Genomic DNA, 19103 nt, shown 5'->3' with positions numbered 1-19103 from the left:
TTATTACTCAGGGACGAAAAAAAAATTCAACTAATAGGAGTCATTCTATCTCATAGAAACTTAACGTTTGCAATTATGTTGCTACAGAAAAAAAGAAACATGGAAAAATTAGTCCGAGTTCCCTGTTTCAATAATTATACACGTAAATTTACCGTTGTCGTAGCATATCTTCCTCAAATAAACAAAGCATGGATATCAATATCGATATTCGTTTGTAACAGTGTCGTTTTATGTTTTTAATTTAAAACTTTTGGCTTCAGGTATAATTGAACAACGTAAAAATATTTTTTCATTTAACACCGAGTAAAAGTAATCCTTTAAAATTTGAATAAAAAGAATAAATTCTTTTACCCAAGAATGTGCTATGTTAGGCATGGTTAAATTTAGCTCTGTGATTCTCAAGAGACAGATAAAAATGCCGGATTAGAACACTTTTGACAATGTAATCACAATTACGATACATGTACCGTGTACAAAGCTCACATGTAAGGCTTGTGACGCTGATGGGCTTGACATTTGTTACTTAGATAAACATATGATACATGTTAGCTGTTTGAACAAGGAAAAAAAATATCGTTTTTTGTTTTTCTTTAATGAAATGCTGATATGTCTGTCAAACATACAAAGAAATGATTTATAAAATGATACTAAATTCTCATTGGTGATAAACTATTTGTCTATGACTTAATTTTGACATTATTAAATTTATTATGTATTTAAAGAACTGAATACTCAATAAAGAAAGATAACTCTCGTGCCCTCATATCAAACAATTCACATAGTACTTTTAACAGAATTACTATAAAAAATGAAACATCTGAAAATATTCATAACAAGCAAATTTGAATAAAAAATATATAAAATTTATTTAGCATCTTCTTTTTCTACAGCAAAAGGAGAATCAACAGGCAGAGATCCACAGTCTTTAATCTCCACCTCCTTAACTGGCTTGTCCCCGGCAGCTGTGGGGTTATTCTCAATCTTCCTTACTACATCCTGCGAAAAACAATAATTTTTTTAAAGAAATTCTCAACAACAACAAAAAAACATCCAAAATGATATTGGAGTGATATGTATGATGTAAATTCTATTTTACAGATGATTAAAGACGCAGGACCTAAATAAAGTAAACAAACTAATATCTACAATCATTGACACTGATTCACTGAAAAAAAAAAAAAAATCTAAAACATGTCTTTTAAACTCATATATTTACATTTTCCAGTGTCTTTGCCTGTGATAACACTACGTATCGATTTTGTACTATATAACCTATAACTTCAAATGACGCCAAATTGAGGCGCCAGCGAGGTTTGCTTATTTATATTTAAATATTTAATCGTACGATGGTTTAAAATTATTTAAATATAAGTAATAAGGAATCATTCTTTGAATATTATGAGGAGATAATTTCGGTTGGGGCGTGATCAAATCTATCATAAAGTCCTCGGGCTCTATTGGATTTGATCACGCCCGGACCAAAATTATCACCTCATAATACTCAAAGAATAATTTCCTTATTCCTTAATTAACTCACCATTCCTTCTAGGATTTTTCCAAACACAACATGTCTGCCATCCAGCCACTCTGTTTTCTTGACTGTGATGAAGAACTGAGATCCGTTTGTGTCCTTGCCGGCGTTAGCCATGGAGAGCCATCCTGCTCCATAGTGCTTTAGCTTGAAGTTCTCGTCAGCAAATTTCTCTCCGTAAATACTTCTACCTGGCGTCACAAAAATGTACTGTCAGTTTTAACCACATAACAATTCTTCTCAAAATGAAGTCAACGTGGGAAATGGAGTACTTGGTATTGTCATGCATTGCAGCAGACAAAACTTTGTTGATGTGTCTAACATCAATAATGGGATTTTTCTCTACAATTTACCAAATATGTGAGAATAATACAAGGAAATAGCTAATAGCTACGGCCTTTGTAACCACATACCTCCTGTACCATCTCCTCGAGTAAAGTCACCACCCTGGATCATAAAATCCCTGATAACTCGGTGAAACTTGCTGCCTTTATAAGTAAGTTTCTTACCATCCCTCTCCTGAAAAGTCACAAATTTACAGGAATAAAATCAAGTTAATGAATGTAGAACTGGGTTCATTTTTGTGAGGCTCCTTGTATGATCTACCACATGTAGTACATCCCAGCATTTCAAATGCAGCGTTTAGTTTTGTTTTTAATTGCAGATTTTACATAAAGAAACTGTAAAAGAGGAATTTTTTAAAGCTTGCGTGGTCAGATTTTTTTGGCTATCACAATACTGTCTCAGATAGTTTTACATACAAACCAATTCTTTTAGAAAGTTATAGACTTTCACCTATTTATTTACAGCAGCAGAATCAGTCTCTTTTCAAAGTTAGAAATATTCAAAATAAATATAATTTTTTTTATGGAAACACAAAAATGCATCATGGGAATATTCAGAATAGGAAACCATTTGGTTTAGTCCCTGAATGATTGGGTTCATTCAATTAGAATATAAGGCACATATTTTAAACAAAACAAACTTCAGAAAGATAAAAATGTATACAAGGTTATTTTTGATTTTCCAAAACAAAATGACTTTGTTTATAGCAATTGCTAAAGTCATAATACAATTGTACCCACCTGGGCGTCGGGATGAATTTTGATAATTAAAGGGCAAAATAACACAGTATCCTTTTATGTAAAGTTAAAAATGATCTGTACACAAATTTTATATATCATTTTCTCATTATTAAATCGCTTAATTATAATTGACCGGGAAAGCTAAGGTAATGTCTTTCATTACACACATACTCAGCATAATCATCATTTAAAAGCGTTCTCAAAATTCAAAATTAAATCTGACCAAGCAGTTTTAATCTCCTAAAAATATTAACTCTCCTGTACCAAAAATGTATCATAATATGTCATAAATTCCAACAATCCTACAGGTGCAAGAATCAGCAGGGGAGTATACATATACCATACATCTCTGCTATTAGGTGATTATGTTAATAATACATTAATGTTCAATTTATTATTTTTTTTACTAGAACCAAATTAATTACCTCAGTTCCCTCTGCAAGAGTTTTGAAGTTTTTCACAGTTTTGGGGACAGTTTTACCAAACAGGCCAATAACTATTCTGCCAGCATCTTCTCCTCCAATTGAAATATCAAAGTAAACCTAGAAATTAAAAAAACCCAGATAATATAGAATCAGCCACAAATAGATCATACAATACAATCAAAGCGCCCCAAAATCAAAATATTTATTGCCAATATTTATTAAACAAAACAATATTTAATGAAGTTCAAAGACCTGCAAAATCTTAATAAAAAGGACCTATAATTGTTTTGCTGCAAATGCAGATGAAATATTTGTCTGGTAGGCAGACTGTGATGAAGTTGCACACAGGGGTATTTAACGAGGCCTAGTACATTTCGAGTATGCATGCTTTTGCGCAGTGTTTCATTTGGATTTTGCTTGGTTGAATCATTGAACTGCAGATATTCAGCGAAATTTGCTCAAAATAGCTCTTCTGAGGCATAAAATTGATATTGTAGATTGTTATACTTTCATGTTAAATACTGAAATCTGATTGGTTAAGACGCAGTTAATAATATCTACTATTACCCTCAGCGTTAGCAACGCACTTGGCAACGGGTAACATTAAAAAATGTTACATGCGCGAAAATTACGCGCGTACGGTTCGCTGTAGAATTCACGTTATTCCTATATAAAAGCAGTAAAATTTTCTTAAAAATTTTAAAAAAGACATTCAGTATAACAAAATAAATAGTGCCTGTTTGGGAGGATAACAGTTGAAATTGACACCCCTCGAAAACCATTGTCAACCTCCGCTTCGCGTCGGTTGACAATGGTTTTCTCGGGGTGAAATTGACACCCCTCGAAAACCATTGTCAACCTCCGCTTCGCGTCGGTTGACAATGGTTTTCTCGGGGTGTCAATTTCAACTGTTACCCTCCCAAACAGGCACTATTTATATATTAATAACATAAATGTCTTGAATTACAAGCTACATTTGGGATCGGGTAAAAAACGTGGAGAGGGTTCAGCAATCCTAGCCCTGTCACATTTTCTTACCCCGCCTAAATAAAGCTTAATACATGACTCTTAAGACAGAAATATAAATTTTATATTTATGTGATGTCTTATATATATATTCATTACTTACATACGTCTGAATGTTTTAATAATACTATAACAAAGGTCACCATTCAGCTTTGTCAAATAGAAAATAGCCATTATCTGCATACTTGCCAACTGACCCGATTTCGTCGGGTCACACCCGATTTTTCAACCCTTCACCCGATTATTTTTTATGACCCGGCGGGTCATGCTTTTCACCCGATTTGTGTCGAACAACCCGAAAATCTCCCGATTTCCGGATTTGGTTCATAAATTACGTTGCGCATTTGACTTCCAGTTATGAACCCAATCTGAGTTTGGATTTACGTAACGCGTAAACAATGCCGATGGCTATAACAGACACATTAACTGATTAAGTGTAATTATTATCGTGAGTTGTTTTGACTAAGCGAAGGTTTAAATCATTAAATGTGATGGTTTCCAATAAGAAAAGGTCTTCATCGGGGCCAGCGGAATCAAAACCAACAAAAAGAAAACGATATTTTTGTACCCATCAACATATCTGGGAAAATGAATTCCCATAGGTAAAACAAAGTAATCGAGTACAAAACGAGGCTTTTGCGTTCTGTGTAACGCACATTTGAATATTGGATTTTGTGCCTAAAATGATCTGACTAAACATGCAAAAACGCTAAGTCGTCACTCATGTATAGAATGCTTTTTAATACACAAAAGTCTTCCAAGTCACTTAAAACTTTATTGCCATCATTTACAGAGTTCAAAAGCAAGGTTAATGTAGCAGAAACTCTTTTTGCATTTTTTTTTAGCTGAACACAACCTACCATTTTCTGTGTCAGATAACTTTACAAAATTCAAAATCAGCAACTGTTAGTTAAAATGCTTCTTTGCAATAAGTACTACACATAAGTTTTAACACATATTTCTATTGTATATACCTATGAAATGCATGATAAATATGTCGTGAATGTCGTTACGCGCTATGACCAGATTTTTTACTTTCCAAATCTGGTCATGACCAGATTTTCACATGTTAGAGGTTGGCAAGTATGATTATCTGACGAATCTAGGAAATTGTGCATACAAAACAAATTTGATAAGACCCATTGAACAAACCAGGAGGCATAAGAAGTTTTTTCATTTGATTATTTGATGCCTTTTTTAAACATTATTTTTTGAAAGACTGTGTTAAACCCCTGTGCACATACCAAACCACTTGCAAGTTACAGATCCTTCCTCGTTTACCACATTGTATATCTTTAAAATGCATGCAGTACATGTACACCTAAATACATGCATGGTAAAAAAAAATTAAACAACGTTGAAGGCATGAATTGGTTTGGTATGCTTAACAGCCCAATGGCAACCTTTTTGTTGCATGTACATGCTGAATACCTCCATTCACTTTTTACATTTTTTTTCATACTTACGTTTATTTACACGTGTTTTACACTTACTTTATCGGTGACTTTGGGTCCCTTTGTTTTGTCAGCGCCCAGGAGACCTGGCACAATAAGAAGAACGGCTAGAGCGGTAAGCAGGAGCATGATGAAAGCAAATTTTCTTCGCCGAACTAGCGAAATAACCTGATTAAAACTTAAACCTATGGCTTCGCTCGAGTGATTGTGCCGGGTGTTTGTTGTAAACCGGAACTGTGCTTCTGAGGTGTAGCAAAACGATTGGTTGTTACCTCATGCCAATATGATTTTGTATGGAAAGCTGTTGGGGCTATAATTATGTAATTTCTTTAAGATACGATACATAACAGGAGTGGATTCAAACAATGGGTGGAGGGGGATTTTCAGCGTGTGGTTCGGGGAGCAAACAAAAAAATGGGCAAATGGGGCGGTTGACATAAACTTATGTGAGGCTCATGAATTTTATTTCAAGAGATGGCGAATTAACTTCCCTAGAAGAACCCACAGGGACCAAGACCGTTTTAAGGAAGGAGTCTTCTCGTCATCAAACATACTTCTTATAATAAGAAATTCATGAAATTTTGACACAGTCAAACGGATCATATTACCAAATGATTCTATCAATTTAATCAAATTTGACCGTTTTGTTTCCTCAACGTAAAGGATGATAAAAATAAGTGTAGCTCTTTGTAGTCCTGTAGACATATGTTTAAATGTTGAAGATTCTATTCTTCAATGAAATGATAGAATATCAGAATGTCTATCAGCTTATTACGGAAGCAAATTTTACACTTTAATCTGTAAAATCTGTAAAATTACACTTTAATCTGTAAATTTTACACTTTAATCTGTAAAATTCACACTTTAAAGTGTGAAATTTACACTTTAATCTGTAAATTTTACACTTTAATCTGTAAACTTCACACTTTAATCTGTAAATTTTACACATATATCTGTAAAAATCACACATTAATCTGTAAAATACTATGTCAACTTTTACACTTTAATCTGTAAATTTCACACTTTAATCTGTAAATTTTACACATATATCTGTGAAAACCACACATTAATCTGTAAAATATACTATGTCAACGCTTCCGTAGCCTATACTACTAAATTGGAGTAAATATTTATACTAAAACTGATATTGCTTAGCCCGCATTTCCTCTAATTTTCTTAAATTTTGAAGAAATTTTGATAATGTTTGTATGCTTCCAATAATAAAATATTTCTGATTTTTATGTATAATGAAGAATTTATATAAAGATATAAATTGACAAAAAAATATTGACCATTTTATAACAGAGAATAATTGATTTGAGTGATTTTTTCACAAAAATCAATGTATAGAATTGGCGCTTTAAAAAGCTCATAAAAATGTAGTTTGATAGGCAAGTCATATTTTATAAACATATTCTGAAACCCGAGTATCATATCATAAGTTCACATTTGTAAATTAATGTTATAATTGTTTTTAAAATGCTAAAACAGATTCATTAATCTGCAGCAATTCTGAATTGCAAAACATGTGATATTTCTCTACGCCAATATTACGCCAAAAATATAGTCCTTGTTAGATTCTAAACACTGAATACTTTTTCAATGCCAAGTTGTATGATAATAAAAAAGAAAGAGAAATATACTATTTTAATTTCCTTTCATCTTGATTTAATGAACAATTAATCAAATTTACGTTTGACAAGTCGAAAACCAGAAAAGACTCATTCCGTAATATTAATTTCAATGTAACCATAGGTAAAGAAAGGTCTTTATTTATGGTTACATTGAAATTAATGTTAAAACGGGTTTGGCCCCTGTGAAAGAACCAAAATATCTCAACACTTGCACTTCTGTCTGGCTGTTTCTATAGAGCCATAAATTGACTATAAGTTTCCGTAAGAAATATAGGGAATAATACTATACTATATAATATATACATGTAATAATGTAACGTACTATTATGATAATATTATACTATTTGGATTACAGGTTTTATCTTTGAATTTGTGAACAATACAATGCAATAGCAAACACTTTACAGTTACAGTACAGTAAGGTCCAAAGACAAATTTTCATTATCCTTAATTAACAAGCACATATCAAATAGAATTTTTAAAAATCCATGTATAAAATTCACTTAATCTTCAAGTTTCTATTTGTTTATAAATTTCAGAAGTTTTACTGCACTCCAGTAGTGTACACTTTATGCACAATAAACAAGTTCACAGGTGTGATTGAGTAATTTAATAATTCAAAAAAATATTCAGTGCAAAGTTAGAAATCGTTAAGGCAGTTATCGTCAAAAGGTTGAATGATTGAACAAAATTCTTAAAAATCAAATTAGATTCTAAGGCTGAATATACCGCACCAAATAAGTTCAGAAAAAATCAACGAACGACAGTTCCGCCAATGACAACGGTAAAACACATGTATACAAACATGGCCAGAATTACTTACCCCGATATACCTTATGCTAGAATATCATAATTGTAATGTAACTATTCTTACATATCATCAGTGTAATGTTACTATTCTTACACAAAAGGGGCAATACTCTGCATGTCTTCCTTGAAGTTCGTAAAAAAAAAATTTTCTCCCGTAACGTGGTTGATTTCAGGCTGCGCCATAAAATGAACTTAAAAACCATGAAAATAATTTTACAGGACAAATTAATTTGCATGATTTACGAAGCAAAAAACTTCTGATTTATTCATACATTATTTATATTTTGTTAGGAAGTACATACTTAAGGTTGTATTGGACACCTCTATATTGTGACGTATTTCCTATCAAAATTACCAAACCTGTTACCTAACAGGTAGGGCAATGGGTTAGAGGGTAAACTACAAATCTGTAAGTCATAAGTTCGAATCCCGCTGGGACTTTTATGATTTTTACCTTTCCCAATTCAAAAAATTAAAACTTATTTTTTGGTCAGAAATTGTAAAATTTGAAAATTCTAAGCCGGCGAAAGTATATTTGATTATAATTTACATTTATCCACATTTATTTTGACAAGTGTCTTTACCATCTTAATATATTTCGCCATCAATTCAGTATCCTGTCCCACCCCACCCCCTTATATCTGAACCCCCCCCCCTCCAAAAACAAGGAGAATATAGAATTGTTTATTTGAATTAAAAATCTCCAAAAGTAACAAAAATATTGTACATTTTATGAAAACTTCCTACTTTTCACATGGTTAAACAATTTTTGGAAAAAAAATATTGTACCGTTGTTTTATCTTGACAATGAAACGCATTCTATTTGTTTCACGTTTATAAATGAGAAATCTTAATCCGTGTATCCCATATGAACAAATCATGCATAGTTACTTTTACTTAAAAATGGAAGAGCAAGAGCACATTTAGCTCCCTTGGCATTTGACCTTAAGTGGATGTAAACATTCATCAGCAATCTTTTTCTCGTTTCAAAATTACTTAAATTCCGGTGTATACACCATAACCCTGTGTCAAGAGACAATCGAAAGGTGTCATATAATGTATATATTGTATTTTTCGCATAAGAGGAGAAAACTGACACCATGTCGAGTAATATTGCAGACATCGTACTTAATTTGATGGCGACACGATATATTTGAACTTTTCGTTTTTCTTCGTAATAAATGATGTAAATGAGGATGCAAAAAAAACCAAACCTGATCATGAATATTTTTCATAATAATTCAATTGCCCTTTTTCTTAACAATATAAATCAAAGGTAATATTTTAATGTGATCTGATTGATAAATCCAAGGAAGAGGAAATATTTTATAAAAAAAAAAAAAAAAAAAAAAAAAATCCACTTAACGCTCGATTTGATCAAAATAAATAGATCAGAATTTTAAGTTCAAAATCGAAAACCCTTTTTTATTGGTATTTTTTTAATTTGATTCATCATAAATTAGAGGTTTTCTCCTTTCACATGGCAGGTTATTCCATTCTTATTAAGCAGGTGTTTGATTCATTATGACAGGTACTTTGGAGTTTGGAGAGGTGCTCGTTGACAATCAGATTATATGTAGCATGTAATAAATTTCGTTATCTGGCAGACAAATAGGAAGAGTTAATGGGACACAGGCTTATCAGTTCGGCAGACGTAACGCAAGGCCGATCACAGGGGCTCGTCACGAAGTTTTTTCAACCTTTTATATCTAGCACCTCTATACTATAAAATACACAAGGGAGGAATCAAAACTCGAAAAAATAGCTACCTCCCGATTTCGGTCGCCTCGTATCAATTCTTCTCGGACGTTAAACCCTGCACTTTAGGTATCATTAGATCGGGAAAGGACCATAGTTTTTAGGAATACCTGCAAAATTTAAACATCGGCAACAATTTTAGAAGTTTTCACACATTTTCTTCCAGTTTACTCTCCGGTGACACTTTCTTCGATCAGATGTTGCGCACCAAATTTATTCATGCGCTCTCATTGGTTAATTTTGTTGATCAAGATAAATCGTACGTTGACTCGTATTTTAGAGGGATATCCAAATGATGAGTGAAGAAGTTCTTATTACGTGGGGAATATATGTATTAATTTTCATATTTATGTAGAAATATTTTAACCATACCTCGGACATTCGTTAGGACGTGACTATATATTTCTTGCATCAAAGCAAGTTTGAATATCGTTTGAAAATACCTCTAAAATACAAGTCCTCGTACGAGTTATCTTGAGCAACATTGAATTGACCAATGAGAGCGCGACATCTGATCGAAGAAAGTGTCACCGGAGAGTAAACGGGAAGAAAATGCGTGAAAACTTCTAAAATTGTTGCCGATGTTTAAATTTTGCAGGTATTCCTAAAAACTATGGTCCTTTCCCGATCTAATGATACCTAGAGTGCAGGGTTTAACGTCCGAGAAGAATTAATACGAGGCGACCGAAATCGGGAGGTAGCGATTTATTCGAGTTTTGATTCCTCCCTTGTGTATTTTATAGTATAGAGGTGGTATATATAAAAGGTTGAAAAAACTTCGTGACGAGCCCCTGTGGGCCGATTTGATTTTATCAAGCACGGTGTGAAATTATGATATCATACAGAGGGAAGGGACTGAAATAATTTGCGACTGCCAATCCCAGATACATGTACCATGTGAATAAAAAAATACTGTTCAAATTAAAATTGTGACGAACCGGACTATTGACTTCCTGTTTCATGCGGTTTATTCCTCCATCCGCCGAAGAGCTCAATTTTGCCATTTTCTGTTGAATTCGGCTCACTCTGCGGCAATAGAAATATTACGGTTAACGACATTCGCTGTTTCTTTTCATCTTTCATCTCTCGACTAGAGCTTCTTCTTATTCAGATATGTCCTATTAACATTGCAATGACCGGGGAATAGCAAATTGTCCATTTCCCTTTGTACCTTCGTATTTTTGGGTCTGATCTCTGACAGCGGCCGACCCTCGCCGTCTGACGACGAAGGATGTGGGACCCCGCCCGCCAACATCCAGTGTTTTATTGAAGAAGGATGTGCTGAACGTGCAGTTTGTACAATCTAAGCTGTAAATGATGCATGGAACTGCATACTCGTTCCCCATTCTTTCAACATTTGAGTTACACTATATTTTATTGAGTAAACCCCTTTATTCTTAAGCCATCAGAGAGAGAGAGAGAGAGAGAAAGAGAGAGAGAGAGAGAGAGAGAGAGAGAGAGAGAAGAGACTAAATAACATTTAACACAGGTGTTCACATCAATTCATCAGAAAACATTTGCGTCATAATACCAGCAGATCGTGCAATGATACTGGAACAAAATATTTATATCAAAATCTTTAAACTGGGGCATAAATTTTCTTTCTGCACATAGCTTATTTCCACAAGTATGCAATGCCAAGATATTAGATTTCCTAAAACAGAACACATAAATTCAATATTGCCAGGAAACATGTTCAATATATGACCACATTTATCACCCCCCCCCCCCCAAAAAAAAAAGCCTCAACTTCTGTCCCTTGGTCTGGGCAGTGATTTTTACAATTTAACATCAGGGCATTATGAACATAATAACAATACATGGCTTAATTTCCCATGACTGTGGTAGTACAGAAGAAAATATTAAATCAATACATTTTCCCTATGAGACCATTTTTGTCCCGTCCTAGGGCATGAGCCTCTGTCCCAGGGACTATGCATTTCACAATTTAGGTAGAGGACTTCATGGACATCATAACCATGTATTTAGTTTTTCTCATATATATGCAGGTAGAGAATATTTTTTGAGATTTCATACATTTAAATTACTATATGGCCATATTGGCCCCGTCCTAGGGTCTGAACTCCTCAACCAGGGGCCATGAATTTCACAGTTTTTGTAGAGGGCTTCATGGATAACATAACTATGCATTTAGTTTTTTCACCTCATTTGTGAGAGTAGGAAAGAAGATGTTTGAAAATTTGTCCTCTTTTGGCATATTTGGCCCAGCTACTAGTATTAAACCTCGGGGGACAGTATAGCCGGCGCCACAATTTAGATTCCTCTTACCATAGAGATGCTTTACACTAAAATGGTATTTATGAATAATATATGTCATAAAGAGTATAGCGGATACAAAGAGTCCCTGTGGTTGGTCTTGTAGTTTTAAAAAAGAAGTTGAAAATGTACAATTGTTAACGCACTATGGACGACGTACGACGACGGACGAAGACCAATAATATTGCAATACGTTACCTGAGAGACTCAGGTGACCTAAAACTCTCTTCTAAAAACCAGTCGCATAGGAAAGCTGTAACTTTAGTGAAGGTATTCACAGATTGTGTAGATTCAAGTTTATTAAAATTGTGATCTTCGGTAGGATGGGACCACATTAAGGGTGGTCCAAGTTTTACATAGGAAAAAAATTAAATTATTCTCAAAAATTCAAATGTTATAGTACATGCATGGTATTACTTACGTGCAAGCATCTTGTTGATTTTCGGTTGCTGAGACTGTGGTCCATGGACAATGTTTGAGCCCCACCAGGGGCTCAAAATCTGATGTAGGTTTATAGATATATGAACATTTGTTTAAGATCTTCTTGAAGACTGCAATACTTTTAAATATGTGTTAAGACTTTGAAATCATTCAGTTACAAAAGGGGCCCAATGTTCAACATAAAAATATCTGGAGAAAAAAATCTGAAAATCTTTTCATACACGATCTATTCTACAACATCGTCCAAATGTTTAATTTATGACTCCATAAATCTGTTTTTATTATGACTTTTGTTTCTCAGGTGAGCAATGTGGCCCATGGGCCTCTCTCTCTTTTTTTTTTTTTTTTTTTTTTTTTTTTTGATAGATGCAGGTCTGTAGCTCCCAGTTTGAAAAAAAATTCGGATGGATGACTGGGAGCTACAGTTGCAATATTTACGGTGCACATACCAATGCGCCACTTTTAGACTGATTAACCTTATTCCACACAATTTCTGTCCCCTTTCCCCATCACTTTCAAAAACGATGCTACATGTCTGATGTATACAATGCTTTTAGTCTGTACTTCTGTTGGGTTACCTTTAAATATGACCAATTTACGGTATTGACCATATCATTTGCTAATTACACATCATGTGAATTACTCTTTTTATATAATACTACAATGTACATGTAAAAGAGTAAAAGAATATTATTTTCATATACTCTATAACTGATTGCTAGAAAAAAAAATTTCATGCATAAAAATCCACAGAGCTGAGGAAGATGTGCATGTTTGAAGTTCGAAGAACTATTTGTATAAAGCATTGCACGGAAATCAAAATCTTTTTAATTTCATTCATTGAATAAGATTTTTTCATATTCTTGTATAGGGCTTGATATAGATATATATTATCATCACTGGAGAATCGGTTTTTAACCACTGGAAACAAATCATCGTCTTATCTTGAATAACGTCGATTCTAAACATATCAAAAACAAGATTTAATATAATGAATATCAAACTGTATATCTATACACAATCCTTGACTGCGATATTTATCTTGAATCTAATACTAAATATCATTATCCAAATGCTCAATGAATGCGAATTATGTAAGATTCTGTTGATCGGTCGCCATGCTTGCGACTATGACCCCCGATCGTAGGGTTCTTCCCGATAAAATTACCTCGACCAGGTGCGGATGCCCAAGATCCAAACTTGTGGTGTTTTAACTTTGGTAAAATTCATTAATCACTGTCCTAATTAACCAAATTAAAACCCAAGAACATGCAGTTTCATTGAAATAAACTCATCAAGGGGTGTCAGCGCTCACCCCCGGGTCGCGCGCTGTACGGGGAGTGCAAGGCGACGCGGTCGTATTTCTCTGAACAAAACACGCTCATTAATTCTGTTTGATGTTTTTGTTTCTATATTTAAACGTCAAATGACAAGGTTAGATCGTTGGAGGAACAGGGTTGTACAAAGCCTTTGATATTCTTATTCTTTTATATTTTGTTTTCTTCCTCAAAGACCTGTCGCTCCATTTTGATTGAATTTAAAGTACATGCACTTCAATTTGTAATATCAGTCTGATATTTTGTACTTTAGACGACATGCACATGCACTTTATATACTATGCTAGTCTAAGAGTTTCAAATATTTTGCTAGTTTAAGAGTGTAAAATCTTGTGCTAGTCTAACAGTGTAAAATTGTGCTTGTCTAAGAGTGTAAAATAGCATGTTTGCTAGTCTAGGAGTGTATACAAATAGAGTGTAAAATAGTGTGCCAGCCTAAGAGTGTAAAATATTGTGCTAGTGTAACAGTGTAAAATTGTGTGCTATAATATTGTGCTTGTCTCAGAGTGTAAAATTGTGTGTTAAGTCTAAGAGTGTAAAATATTGTGATGTACAGAATATAATTGTGCTGGTGTTAAATAGCTTGCAAGTCCAAGATTGTAAACAATGCAATAGCACACCAAACACCATTTTTGAAAACTGACTTTCATATTTAGACCACAGTATTGTGCATTTACTGCAAACACTACGGTCTAATACACCGGCGGATTGAGAGCGGGAAAGGGGGGGGGGGGGGTATTTTTTTTAAAAAAATGAATACATCTACAGAAAAAGAATTTTTATTATTACACCTCAATATGATTATTCTATATAACGCCCTCGGGAAATATGATTTTTTTGGGGGGGAATAAATTTTCATATTTCCCTCACCATCATGCAGTAAATGTGTATTGTTATTCGTTGACCTTATAATATGTCATATACAGCTATAATAACCCAAGAAGTGTTTTTGAAACCCCCAAACCTGTGAGCTTTTGATGGATTTGCCCCTGGGTCCCCACCAGGGTTTTGTCCTGGACCCACTGGAGGAATCAAGGCGGTCCACAGACCTCCTGCATTTTGCCCCCCCCCCCCCCCCCCCATTAATCAAATCCTGGATCTGTCACTGACTTAATTATTTCGGGATCTTACTTTTTATACAAATGGAGTCTTTTTAGATCAGCCATGCAAGATACAACAATAAATCACAATTTATTAATTTGATATCGTTACTAATAATGTATTGAACCAAAAATGCAACATTTTTTTTTTCATCTTGTAAGTTGAGACTTATGTTGACATCAATGTTGCTACATGTTATGTATGTGCGAGATCCATTTCTACACAGTATGGGAGCATGCAATACACTATGAGACGCAGTTCTAACTGATCAAAGCACCAAACATGCAAAGTATATCTGTTGACACGCTGACATGCAACTTATTCAGGCTGTTATGCAAATCATGACTCATATACTCAGGACTGTATTTTGATTATCATAGATTTTAAATTATAAGGGGCAGAATAATGCCACTGCTCGGAATATATTGTACGTTTTCCATTCAATCGGTAGTTTATCTACATGTATTTCGACTTTTAAAAAAAAGACGGTTTGAATTATTTTTTTATATGCGCATATTGCTGACTCTTTTATTACAAACAGTTTATATTTTTAATTGCTATTTTAGTGAAACGTTCCTCGAGTTGAATTCTTTGACAAAAGCGACTACATCGATATCACACCTTTGAAATTCTCTTAATTTGTGTGGTGAATCTAAATACCATAATAGATATATCTGTCACCCTTTTATTCACTCTTTTTGGATGTTTAAAGTGATTAAACGAGGTATATATTCATTGCTTTATTGTAATCCAAGTAATTGATGATAGAATTTACTTTGACCTTCCATCTGTGCAAAACGTCAACTCCAATAATTATTTCAGGTGCCTATATGAATGAGCGGTTTTATTTCACTGAACACAATACACAAATCGTCATCTACTTATCGTCTGTCGCCAGTGTTCGTTCAGTGTGTTGCTTTGTGTATATCTCTGTTGGTAGAGCATCTTTCCACTGACTGTCTTCTACAGCCTATACATTGTTACACAGACGACCACCTGCATGGAAGAGAGAGCGGTGTATCGTTTTGGTAAATAAAATCATGTATAAATGTTACACATTATAGCCTCTGACTCATCAAGGGGATTTACAACTTTTACAAGAAATGAATGATCTGTTTTGGCGATAAATGAGCTCGTAAGTAGGATATTGAATCGAATGTTAGTTTAAACCCGGTATCAACGTATTCAATTACCGAAATCAATTCATCACAGATTCCCTCGGAGACGACCCTCCTGAATGAAAGCCATTCAGGATCTAGCTTCGTATCTCGTTTTTCTAACGTAACTCAACTGAGAAAGCTCAAGGGCAACTATAGACCATTATATAAGGAAACGTATTTTACCTTCTTGTTTATTTTGTTGACGACATAATTAGTGACCATAGCCCGGGCTTATAATGACCTAGCGGCGGTACAGATTACGTATGACGGCGCCGCTACAGTCTTTACAAAGCGCCCTTTCCTCTTCAGATGTTTAGACCAAAATATATCAGATAAGATGCATGGTCTGTTTGTTATTCGACTTAATGTAGGTAATAGTGTAACTTTATAATGTTGTGTGAATTTAACACAAATTCTGGCAAAAACAGCAACAATTTCTTACATTGAGGGCATACGTGTCACCTGTGAACATCAGACCCAATTGTCACACATCAAATACGTTAGCTCTGATTTTTTTTTTACGCTTTGTATGTAATTCATCCTCATTATGCAAATAAATAAAACTTTTCAAAGAAAATAATTAACATGTTAAAAACTTAATTTACATTCTTAAATTAGATTTTCAAAACATCTTAATGCATATTTTTTTTATATATTAATTGGCGTTTATTTGAATTCATCGTTAAAGTTACGAATATTGGCAGAGAGAGAGAGAGAGAGAGAGAGAGAGAGAGAGAGAGCACTAAAAAAATTGATATACTGTTGCACTCATTCCAGCTTAGCTTCATACTACTTTTTTTTAAAAACGATGAACGGTTATGTAACATCGAACTCTTTTAATCAAAAATCAAATGAATGAATCGGAACCAACTCTGATAGCGTGGATCGACGTAGTCTGGGAGGATAGGGGTTAATGTCGTGCAGAATGAACCGACCAGATGTTCAGGGTTTTATATTGTGGTTGTTTAGATTTTATCAGATGAGCGCTTTATAAAATGTGACTCATACCTGACATAAGCAAGCGTTTTAGCGGATTAATATAAGCCTTTAACTATGGATTTATGATTTATATTTTGACGGGGGTAATTATCCGTTATATTTTATCTTCCTGAAATGATTGCTTGTGTCTTGACAAGAAGATTGTGAAGTCTAATACACAGGTCGGATGACAACTCAAAGTCACTAATACACGTGTTAGGTACCGCCAACGGTGTATGCATTTTGCAATTCCATATGCAATGAAGAAAATTACTTCAATTGCTCTGACATTTTGGTACTGTCTCTGATGAAACATTTAAATGTACGCCATGCGAAGTATGCACTCAGTATGCGCAGCATGCACTCATGGTTTTGGACAAATGTTCATTATGTATGTACAGTTATGTATCCGTAAATATTGAATGATACACAAAATTGAAAAAGCAATAGATGGACAAAGAGCAGTGGTCAATTTGCTATTTTGTTAATCTAGAAGCCATTTAAAGACATTGCAAGGACGTTCCCGATCAAATCGATTGCCTGCTGAATTTAATATCATGTTAATATCAGTGTTAATATCATAAATATATACATTGGTGTAAAATTGAAAGAAATTTAAAACTAGTGTCTTACAATGTTATAACATGTTTGCATAATTGAGCTGTTATGAAAAAAAATATGAAAAATGAACATTTATGTAAATAAACCATAACATAACCTTTCCATTATAAAACATAAAATTTATTACGCATTATAACCAAATTACCGGTAAATCTACGTCATGAACAAATAATTCTCTGTTGTTTAATAATTCAGATTTATTGAATAAAGCAAATTGAGAAATAAAATTCAACACGTTTGAAGCGTTGCCAAAACCAGGTAGAACTTTAATTTTTTTTTTAGTTTCAGAAGCAGAGTTATCTTGAAACATGTACATGTACTATGGAATTTATGATGTTTCTCCATATGAATAAAAATCTGATAGATTTTTTTACAAATATTTTCCCAGAAATGAGTGAAGTAGATATTTTTATTTTGAAGATTGTTACAGACTTAAAAAAAAAAGTTTCCATGCAAAAAAAAGCGAGAAAAAATCTGAAGACAAATTACCGGAATTGCGTTGCCGTTAAGACTCTAAAACATTGGTACACATACGATGCCACGAGTGTGATAGTTTTGCATCATAGGTCAATTCATATTGCAAGAAAACGTTCGATAAAATCAACATCGTGAAAGAAAGATGTGTCCTTACACTCCCATAAATTTTAATCAGATTTTCCAAACCCGATTTAATTTGTTTTCAGACTTTTTTCTGTTTGAAGAAATGGCAACACTTGATGAATTGCATAAATAAAAAGCAATATAACAGTGTGAGTTCCCGAAAATAATTAATAAGAAAGCATGTCTTTCTGTGGGTTTTGTGGGGAGTAGCACAGTGTCGTATAATGAGTTGAATATCTTTGGATGTCAAATGAATGTAGACCATATATATTCCGTTATTTTGATCGTGAGAACACGGTCATATAAAAATACGTGATATAAATGAAACTTTGATTTGCTAGCGTGATTCTTTATCGTTTCATTCCTCGAAACAGTTTTTCCTGTTAAGATAATTCGTTTCAATATGCGTCAGAGAACAACAAGTATAACTGCTTTAGACCTTATACAATTCTGCAGCTAAATGAACTTGAATGTAATCAATTACATTGTACGCTGTAGAACAGAATGTTGGACGTACTGTATTTGTCACCGTCCTGAAGCCGACATTGCAACAAGCGGAAGTGACTAACCGCGTCTCAGACTTTTCATTTTTCGATGACCTAAACCGACGAATTCAAAGCCGCCAAAGACCGTATTAGACGAAATGACGAATACAACCTTTCCCCGCGTTAAAAGGCTTCAATTGTAGCAGTGCTGATATTAAATTCATTATCTGCAATGGCGTCAAGTACATCTTGTTTTTCATCCTTCTCCATTATGTTTCAGCTAATTGGTGTACGACATTTTGATGTAATTTGAGCAAGATGAAATGAAAACACTTAGGAAAAAAAAAACTCTGGACAAAAAAGAGAGAAAAAAACTCCCC

The 19103-nt window shown here is 33.8% G+C and overlaps 2 protein-coding genes across 2 annotated transcripts in view; both read right to left on the bottom strand.

Moving 5' to 3' along the window:
* LOC105347132 (ubiquitin-like FUBI-ribosomal protein eS30 fusion protein) overlaps positions 1-19103 on the bottom strand; it is a 169605-nt gene that overhangs the window by 76372 nt on the left and 74130 nt on the right. The gene's annotated exons all lie outside the window — the stretch shown is intronic.
* On the bottom strand, positions 574-5816 carry LOC105325843 (peptidyl-prolyl cis-trans isomerase B). The gene is made up of 5 exons (XM_034467910.2): positions 5561-5816; positions 3042-3158; positions 1945-2050; positions 1538-1722; positions 574-996 (listed from the first exon to the last, which is right to left on the bottom strand). The coding sequence occupies exons 1-5, from the start codon at positions 5648-5650 to the stop codon at positions 865-867; spliced, it is 630 nt and encodes a 209-aa protein (XP_034323801.1). The 5' UTR covers positions 5651-5816; the 3' UTR covers positions 574-864.

The sequence above is a fragment of the Magallana gigas genome, chromosome 6 (assembly GCF_963853765.1).
Source record: "Magallana gigas chromosome 6, xbMagGiga1.1, whole genome shotgun sequence".
In the NCBI taxonomy this organism is placed as follows: Eukaryota; Metazoa; Mollusca; class Bivalvia; order Ostreida; family Ostreidae; genus Magallana; species Magallana gigas.
This window is presented reverse-complemented; position numbering and strand designations above follow the sequence as displayed.

What these genes read in the sequence shown, in the direction of transcription:
- LOC105325843 (XM_034467910.2), bottom strand. Translation starts at nt 5,650, where the DNA reads ATGCTCCTGCTTACCGCTCTAGCCGTTCTTCTTATTGTGCCAGGTCTC. An exon ending in CTCTTGCAGAGGGAACTGAG is followed by an intron (nt 2,051 to 3,041) that starts GTAATTAATTTG and finishes GTGACTTTTCAG; the next exon opens with GAGAGGGATGGTAAGAAACT. An exon ending in GAAAAATCCTAGAAGGAATG is followed by an intron (nt 997 to 1,537) that starts GTGAGTTAATTA and finishes TGTTTTTCGCAG; the next exon opens with GATGTAGTAAGGAAGATTGA.